Below are 8,911 nucleotides of genomic sequence, written 5' to 3' on the forward strand. Positions count from 1 at the left end.
TTGTCCTCAGCTCCAAACAGGTTGTAGATTATATTTTTAATCCAAAGAATGAAGACATTTTATCAAACCTCTATTACAGGAGCATCAGGGTCTCAAAGGGCTCGTCTTTTGCTGATTTACCTGGATCAGGTGTGTTCAGCCAATAAGGAGCTTCAATGGCAGGTTGGTTGGAAAACCCTCGAGGCTCTGTGCTCTAGCCCTTGTGCTATCTTAGATGACCCCACCCTTACATTGACGTGTTCTCCCTACCATGACAAAGGTGGATGAAGGTGAAGAGGATTTCATGTAATCCATGGACACCAGTGAAGATCACAAATCATTGAAGAAAAAAGGTTCAGAGCACTGTCTAGTGGGTCTAGATGACCCAACTCAAGTGCCTCGGATAGCACAAGGGTTAAAGACTTTTATGAGGCTGAGACAACGCCCCTCTGTGGTTTCAGTAAGAACAAATCTCAATAAAAGATGTTTTTTTAATTCTTCAGGCATTTTTATTTCAAGCTCACTCCTCAAACTGAGCAGCATGGGTGCAAACACGCCCTCAGGGGCGCCGTGTTGACCTGCTCTGCTGCATCACAGAGGCCGTCTGTGTGGATTCAGCTAATCGCTGCTCCCATGCAGGAAAACATTAGTCATGGAGGATGCCAGTCTGCCGAAGATAAACAGTCACCTCTGCATCATGGGGCTGTTAAGATTGGCGCAGGCGGCGGCCAATGGGAACCAGGCGCACGCGTGAAAGGAAGAGCCTGTTTGGATTGGAAAGGCTGCGTGCAGCCGGGCACAAATACTTTTGGGAATTTGAGGAATTCTGCAGCAGGGAGAGGACAGCCTGACATAACAGGAGACTGCAGATGGACGGGCGTGGCCAGAGTGTGCGGCCTCGCTGGGACGTGTTTTTCTCCTGGATGTTGTGAAAGCAGACGGGGTGACAGCAGGCCACATAATGAGCAGTTTGCCGCTGCGCTGAGAAGATGACCATGCCACATCGGCACAGCCTCTCTCAGAATAACACATTGAAACCACACAAACAACTCCTTTGTCATGCAGGGCAGGAGCTGCCGGGAACACGAAACAGCTGTCATCCTGTAGAATTACATATTTTTCTTTGTCAGAGTGCTCAGGTGAAGACAATATGTAGTGGAGACAAAATCCAGGTCTTGAGGGCCGGTGTCAACATGTTTTCCAACTAAAATGTCATTGAAGCTCCTTATTCCCTAAATCAAATCAAATCAAATCAAACCAAACTTTATTTATATAGCACTTTTCCTATTAACACATAACACAACAGGCTTTACATTAAGACAAAACAAAATATAAAATAATATTTTATACAAACAAGATTGAAAATTAAAATAGAACCCCCTCCCCAGACCTACACACAACCCCCCAGCCCTGTCCCACCTTCCACTCCCTAACTGATGGGGATAGACAATGAGAAATTGGCTGAACACAAAAACAAAATCTTGGTTGTTGGAAACGCACCTGATCCAGGTAATCAGCAGCAGATAAAGCAGGAATTCCGAAAAACCAGTAGGGGGTCGTCCCTCAATGTCTGGAGTTGTACACCGATTCTCTAAAGGTCCCACAGCTGAATGAGAAAAAACAAATACTCCTCAACCATCTCCTCCAACTGAACCTGATGGATTCAAACGCATCACTGTGTGGACATAATTTAGGCTGGTTTGGGATCGGTTCTATGTATTTTAGTTTCTTGTTTATGTTTTGAGCGAGGACGTGCGGTCAGGGGAGGCAGGTGAAGCAGTGCCCCTCCTGTCATCACCCTCACCTTCCATCATGAAATCTACAGCCTACTAATATTAAAATAAAAAATGATTCATTTGAAGGATGTCATGTCAAATGCATCCCCACACGATTCAAATTTATAAATATTATTATAAATATTTAGTTTATTTAAGTTTTGCATATGGACATATTTACAAAATCTCAAACACAAATCTCAAAGTTTGAATTCTTTTTGACTGTATAAATAAGCTGTTTGTGTGATTAAGGTTTGAGAATAACTAGTTGGACTTTTTTATGTTTTTTTTGTTTTGAAGAGAATTGTTGAAAGGTAAACTTATAATGAATCCCCCAAACTTCTATGCATAAAACAAATATGGTAAAGTAGGACATTTCAAAATGATTTGTTTTTACTTGAATCTTAATTATTGAACCCTTTTGCTATCCTATGACCCCACCCTTACATTGACGTGTTCTCCCTACCATGACAAAGGTGGATAAAGGTGGAAAGATCACAAATCATTGAAGAAAAAAGGTTCAGCGCACTGTCTAGTAGTGGGTCTAGATGACCCAACTCCCAATGTTAAAGTGCCTAGGATAGCACAAAGGTTACAGGAGGTTCTTTTTTTTCATGTTTACCTCCAAGATTACATCATTGTTGCTCTTCTTGATCTATTCTGATCAAAAATACAAATTCATATCTGAACTTTTATCCCTGCATTGTACAGTGATGGCTGAATTTTGAGGTGGAAGTGGGTGAAAAACTTTTTTTTTTCTTCTATCACTATCTTTCTCTTTTTTTTTCAGGGGTGATGGATGATCTCACATCCAGATCCAAGTTTCACTGGTTTGAAATTCCTCAGCTTTGGCGAGTTTTCATACATGTTCACTAGCTAATGTTTAGAAAGTGGTTTCCTCCATTTTTACTGACACATCATCAAATTTACTTTGTCAAAAAAGTCAGAAATTTGCAATGAAAGGAGGCCAGCAAACATCAGCAGGACAAACAAAGCTGCACATGAGTCCCACGAACTGCTGTGAAGCTGATCTGAAACAGAACCGGCGCTTTTCGGTTCGCAGCTCCTACAGGATGCACTTCTGCTTGCCTCTGGGCTCTGATTAAAACACAAAGAGCTCAGTTAATTCAGCAGTTCCCACTGCTTTGCACCCCTCCGCAGCCGCCCTGCCGTTTCCTGCTCCACCCACTGGTCTTAAAAGCAAACAGAGTCTCGGATCTGCTCAGAGATGAGGCTCCAACCTGCAGAGGAGCTCCAGACTGAGGCTTTTATTTTGAAGGCAGAGGGGCATGCATGAGTACCACTTTTGCCCTGGAAAAGCAAACATCTGAGAGGAAGACAGTGGAGGAGCCTGAGGCTCAGCGTCTGTGGACTTTACTAAAAAAAAAGTGCAACTTCTTCTAGAACCAGGTGAGTGAGGAGAAAAAAACTGTGTCTCTTCTTCCTCCTTGAAGATCTTAAAAACTCAGCTTCATGGAAACAGAAGAAATGAAGAAAAGGGGATTTGGGGAAAAGCTGCTAGTGAACGAGTCTGACGGTCAGCAGACGCCCTGGGTTTCCTCTGGGATTTGTAAGCAGGAAGTGTGGGGATTTGATGGGGTTGGCATAAACAGCCCCAGCTGCCGGGCCCGGAGCTCGCTGGTCTGGTCTGGAGGTGTGAGGTGGGGACACTGGCTCTGGTCTGAGCAGGACAGCAGAACCACCGTCTGTGGGTCAGAGATAAGTCGAGACCACGTCAAAGTTCTAAAGTGACCCTCAGCTGGATGTTTTCCTTTGCATTTTTTCACACAAAACCTCATTCAAATGAAAATGTGTTTTTGAAACGTTCATCTGAGCTTCTCTGGATTATGAGCTCCAATAATTATTGGTGAAGAGTTACCATGACAACAGGGAAGCTGTCAGACACTTAGTTACTATATGTGTTTATTCAAATTAATATGTTTGTGAACCCCCAACAAATCTGGAGTAAATAAATCACTGGGGGGGGGGGTGTCAAATACTTAAGTGTTAACAGAATTTGACAATTCAGGTTGAACAGAGTGCCTCCTCCTTGCACAAGAATAAAAAAAATCATTTTAAAAAATCACATAGAAGGGCCCCCCCCACCCCAGGCCCCCCAGTTTAGCACGGCCCTGGCCTTCAGCGACCTCCAGGCAAAAGGTTTTAACTCAATAAAAGGCAGTTTTTTTAAAATAAAAGTTGGCTAAGTTTAGCAACTGAACCAAAAGAACCCCCCCCCCCCCATACCCCCGACGTTGTTGTGTCTAGGGGGCCTTGAAAATGGAAAACACAAACAGCAGGCAGAGCTACGTTGTTTGTTTTTTTGTACACTTAAAATACATTCTAGGCAAGGACCTCTGGTTCCCATCATGGATCTCCTTGGGGAAGGAGGGGGTCACTTAGGTCTGTGGACTCCCACCGACCCCCCACCTCCCACCCCCATGGCAACTCCAGCTGTAATTGCCCATAAAACAAATAAAGGAGAGCGATCCAGCTCTGCCACAGGGATGAAGATCAGGGTGGGAGAGGGACTCGAGCCCCCTTTATGTAACAGCTGGAGGTGGGTGGGTGAGTGGGGGTTATGACATCATCATCCCCTGGGAGCCAAAAGTACACATTAGGCTCCCACGCACATTGTTGATGAAGGAAAGTGAATTTGAGGAGCTGGGAAACTTCAACACTTTTAGTCCAAAGGGCAATCAGACATGAGCAGATTGTCCCTGAGGAGCCAGATTAAAGACCCACGCCGGGAAAATCCTGCTGTTGGTGTTTTTGACATGTTCTTGTGGCATTTATCTGATGGTGGAGGACATAAACGAAGACATTTGAGCTTACAATTGCATTTCTGACTATGTCTTTACTTCTAATGCTGTGAATCAGGAGAAGAAGGAAAAATGCCGTTGTAAAAATGGGATGGGAAAAATCCCCAATGTGAAGATCTTCTCAGGTGACTTTGTCCTCTGCTCTGCTCCACAGCAGGAGATGGTGGAGCTGTAAAACCATCATGGAGCCCGTGAAGAGGGACATGGAGCTGCTCAGTAACAGCATGGCCACCTACGCCCATATCAAAGGTCAGTTTGTTCAACTGTGGGAAGAAAAGATTTTAAAAAAGGGTCCCTGAAGTGTTTTTTTTAGCTGTTTGGGGTGGAGGGACGCCAGAAAAGGCCACAAATGCAGAGATTGAAGAGTGCAGGCAGTCCGTCAGAGTCCTGACCTCCTGGCTCATGTTACACTGCAGGTGTACCTCAGTTCTTTAGACTCTGTTTTTAATTTTTTAGCCTTGTTTCCACTAAGCAGTGGGGTCCGGTCCTGTTTAGAATTGTCCAGGCAATTCAGGTGAGCGCTTCCACTTAAAATTGGACCGCCACGATGCATGTGGGGTGAAGCTAACACCAATGGAGGTCATGCAGCAGCTCATTTTTTCCCATTTGGTCCCTCATAGATACAAACCATTTCATGTTGTTCGATGGAAGATTGCGGGCGGCGAAGAGGAATACAGCCGCTTTTTTGGCGCTTTCTTTTGCTGCAAAGACCTTCAGCCAATCAATGGGTTTCAACAGTGTCTCTGCTCTAAGGTTACATTTTTCTATGGACCTACAACCAACGGGGGCCCAAAATGGATTTGGTCCAGCTTAATGGGTCAATTTTATAATCAAAAAAACCTTCAAAGTACCAGACCGGACTGGACCGGATTTCCCCACTCAGTGGAAACAAGGCTTTTGGATTTGTGACGTGTGTTCAAGAACGTGCTAAACACCATGGGCTAAATGTTCACACTGGACAAGCAGGGAGGGGCTTCTTCTTATTTTGCTACTGTTTACTAGCGCATGTCCGCCACCTACAGTTAAGTAGTCTTGGTGCAAAATGTCAAAGCGGTGTAAATCTGGTGAATCTTGCTCCAGGCTTTTTCTTTCACAGCTCTATTCCGATAAATGCAACACATGGCGTCATAGAATTCCAGCCGGCCACAAACCAGTTATTAATTTCTCCTCCATGATCAGTTTTCAAAGAGTTGGTACTTCAGTGAATTGAAAAGGACGTCACAACCAAATCCGAGTCCCTGACTGAGCTGGTTTAACTTTCAAAGTGTGTTCAGTGCCTGTGTGTTCTGCACAATCGTAACAACATGTGCAGCGATGCAGAAACCTGCTTTTACATTGACTTCTCATTGGAAGTGGTCGCTTGAATGAATGTTGCAGAGGCCGGTGTGAACATAGCTTTCACTCAGGTTCCCTCTAAACATCAGTTTGAAGTTCCAGACTAGAACAGACTCCTGCAGGAGGATCGCAGGTCCTCCTGAAGGTCAAACTTGGAGCCTCAGCTGTTTGGCTTTGGCATAAAACACGTCTTCAATGTTTTTTGGGTTCTGCTCGTTTTGTTTCGGCTCCAGAATAAACGTTGTTTGTTCCGCAGCGAACCCTGAGAGCTTTGCTCTCTACTTCATGATGGGGGTCTCCTTCGGCCTCTTCATGGCGCTCTGCCTCCTGGTGGGAGGCATCGCCTGCAGGACTCAACACCGCAGGAAACCTTCTTCATCTCCTGAGAGGAGACAGCTGAAGGAGTCCAGCGAGGAAGAGGAGGACGAGGAGGAGGAAGAAGAGGAGGAGGAAGACCCCAAGACGACGGGGGGCGCCCTGAGCAACCGCAGCAGCCAATCAAACGGCACGCTGAGGAGCGTGAACGTGTTTGCCTCTGCGGAGGAGCTGGAGAAGGCGCGACGTCTGGAGGAGCGAGAGCGGATCGTCCGGGAGATATGGAGGAACGGACAGCCAGACATCCTGGTCACGGGAACCGGAACCATGGGGCGGGTCCATTACTGCTGACAGAACCAGGAAGGAGAGGACGGCTCGCTGGTGACCTCTGCTGTTTCCACAGAGGATCCTCTTCAGTGTTTCTGCAGGAACTTTGGTTCTGAGGGAACCGAGGTGAGGATGTCTGCAGGGTAGTGCCTGTTCCATCAATAATTTACACACAGATGTTAATCCTATAGATAATCTGAGATTATATTAAAAAATATTACCCACAGTTTAAAAATGAGGATGAAAAGCTGAGTCTTCAAAAGTGAACCACAGTTCTGATGAGTTTTACTGAAGGTTCTTCATGTTTTCTAAAGGGTTTACCATCATTACTGTGTATTCAAGTTCATGAAACAGCATCAGATCTAATCCAAACTTTGAACAAAACTCTACAAAATGTTAATCCATTCCAATGTGGATCTGCTGCAGAGCTCCAAACCATCACACTCCCTCCAACATGTTTGACTCTTCTTTCAAAAGTCTGTTAATGTTGGTCCAGATGGGAGTCAAGCCCTCCACAACATTTCCTCTTTTTGTTTTGTCAGATTATTTTGTTCGGATATTTGTCGATAATCCAGATTTATATTTGTATTTTGTTTTTTTGCCAGCAGTTTTTCTCCTTCAACTTTCACGGTTTCATTTGGTCGAAAATTCATTTCCTGACATTTGAATCATGACCTTTGACCTTAAGTGATGCCTGCACCTTTTTCAATGTTGTACTGCTGGATAAGACCTTGTTGTGTTCTTAAACATTTTGGTCTGCCGGCAAATTTTTGTTTTTTTCAGTAAGTTGCGGTGTGTTGTTGTGTTTAGCTTTTCAGCAGGGAGCGCTAATCTACAGCCGCGTCATAGAAGTAAAAATAGATGCCTGGTCACGTGATTTGCATAATGACCATAAATCATTTTCATCAAACCTGGTAAGATTCAGGTTATTAAAAAAAGGCCCTCAAATGCAGCTTGTTTAAGACTATTAGTTCCATCCACACAGAAAATATCTGGAAAACCCTTTTATGCTAGAAAAAAACAAAAACACAAATAAATGTAATTTAGCTAAAAAACATCTTCAAAAAGAATAATTTGTGCACAATTTCTCTAGTTTTGGCAGCCACCTTGGATTCCCAATGATGTCATAAACTCTGATCAGAAATTAAAAGAAGTTTCAGGTTTTTTGTTTACTTTTCATTCCATCGTTCCGTTTCTTTGGCACTTGGTGAAATGAGTTTTAAATGTTGGAAATATTGCAAAATGTATGTTATTTATATTAAATTAGCTGAAGCAATGGAATACAGTTCATGTTAAAGCAAGATAATTAAAGTTAAACTCTGATGTCGACTCCAAAAGCTGCTAAAATAAACGCTAACGGCTAAACTAGTTAAAGAAAGTGCTAAATTGAAAACTAAAACTAAATGAAATAGAAAGAAAATGCAACGTTTGCTAAAACGACCTGGGTAAAATTGCTATATTTTGTTTGAAGCTGTTTATGAAAAAAGAATCATAATAGAAAAACATCTTAAATTAAACAGAGACCAAAGAATGTAAATTGGAAAAAAAAGAGGATAAAAGGCCATAAATTATCCAGTTGCTGGGCAGAAATTTTAAAAACAATAAAAAAATAAAAAACGCTAAAAATCCTTCTTGTGTTTTTTTGTGGAACTATTAATCGTTTTGTAGCTCAAACTTTCAGCTGTCAGCATTCTAAAGATTGAGAGTAAAATAAAGAAAAGATTATACAACTTTTTTTGAAAAAGTGGTTATTGTTTTAAAAATGTTCACGTAAAACAATAAATGCTGTAAAAAAGAAAAACAATAAGCAAATGTACTTTTCTAAGAAAAGGTAATGTGTTTTTTAAATATATGACTTTGTGGATTAAATTAAATGTATTTACTTTTTTGTACGTTTTATTTGCAGAAAAATAAAAGGCTTTTCTTAAACTTGTTTTTAGTGTGTTTTTTATGTTAGTGATTATTTTTGAGCAATAATGAAAACTAATCTGTTCTAAAATATAGATTTGACTAAAAACTCATGTTAGTTAGAAAACGATCTCGAGTCTAAATCAGCCGGAAATCTGCTGATTGATGGGAATAACAGACTCCCAGTTTTCCCAGTTCATGTGGATCAGCGCCTCACTTCCTGTTCTCGCCCACCTACCCCTTAATGTGTGACAGCCCCTGTTTGTTTGGTTTCTGAGCCGGGGTCGCAGACCCCACCGCTCTGCAGAAGTTCCCATCCCGCAGCAGCATCCCATGAGGTCAACGACTTCCTGCCTTTTCCCGCCAGTCTGAGGAATTCTGCTTCTGCAGAATGTCTGGATGCAGCTCATCCTGTTTACTCCACCAAGACAAATGCCCTTTAATCATCCT

General features: G+C 42.8%; 1 protein-coding gene across 2 annotated transcripts; it reads left to right on the plus strand.

Moving 5' to 3' along the window:
* The first annotated feature begins 2,958 nt into the window (after positions 1-2,958).
* On the plus strand, positions 2,959-8,102 carry LOC101164822 (protein eva-1 homolog B). 2 transcript variants are annotated; one of them, XM_011481116.3, is made up of 3 exons: positions 2,959-3,164; positions 4,734-4,825; positions 6,168-8,102. In XM_011481116.3, exons 2-3 carry the CDS (start codon positions 4,759-4,761, stop codon positions 6,575-6,577), a joined length of 477 nt encoding a protein of 158 aa, XP_011479418.1. In that variant the 5' UTR covers positions 2,959-3,164; positions 4,734-4,758; the 3' UTR covers positions 6,578-8,102. The 2 variants fall into 2 exon arrangements, with proteins under 2 accessions (XP_011479418.1, XP_004074185.1); XM_004074137.4 differs by having other exon boundaries at positions 2,962-3,164; positions 4,731-4,825.
* The last annotated feature ends 809 nt before the right edge of the window (positions 8,103-8,911 follow it).

This window comes from Oryzias latipes, chromosome 11, assembly GCF_002234675.1.
Source record: "Oryzias latipes chromosome 11, ASM223467v1".
In the NCBI taxonomy this organism is placed as follows: domain Eukaryota; kingdom Metazoa; phylum Chordata; class Actinopteri; order Beloniformes; family Adrianichthyidae; genus Oryzias; species Oryzias latipes.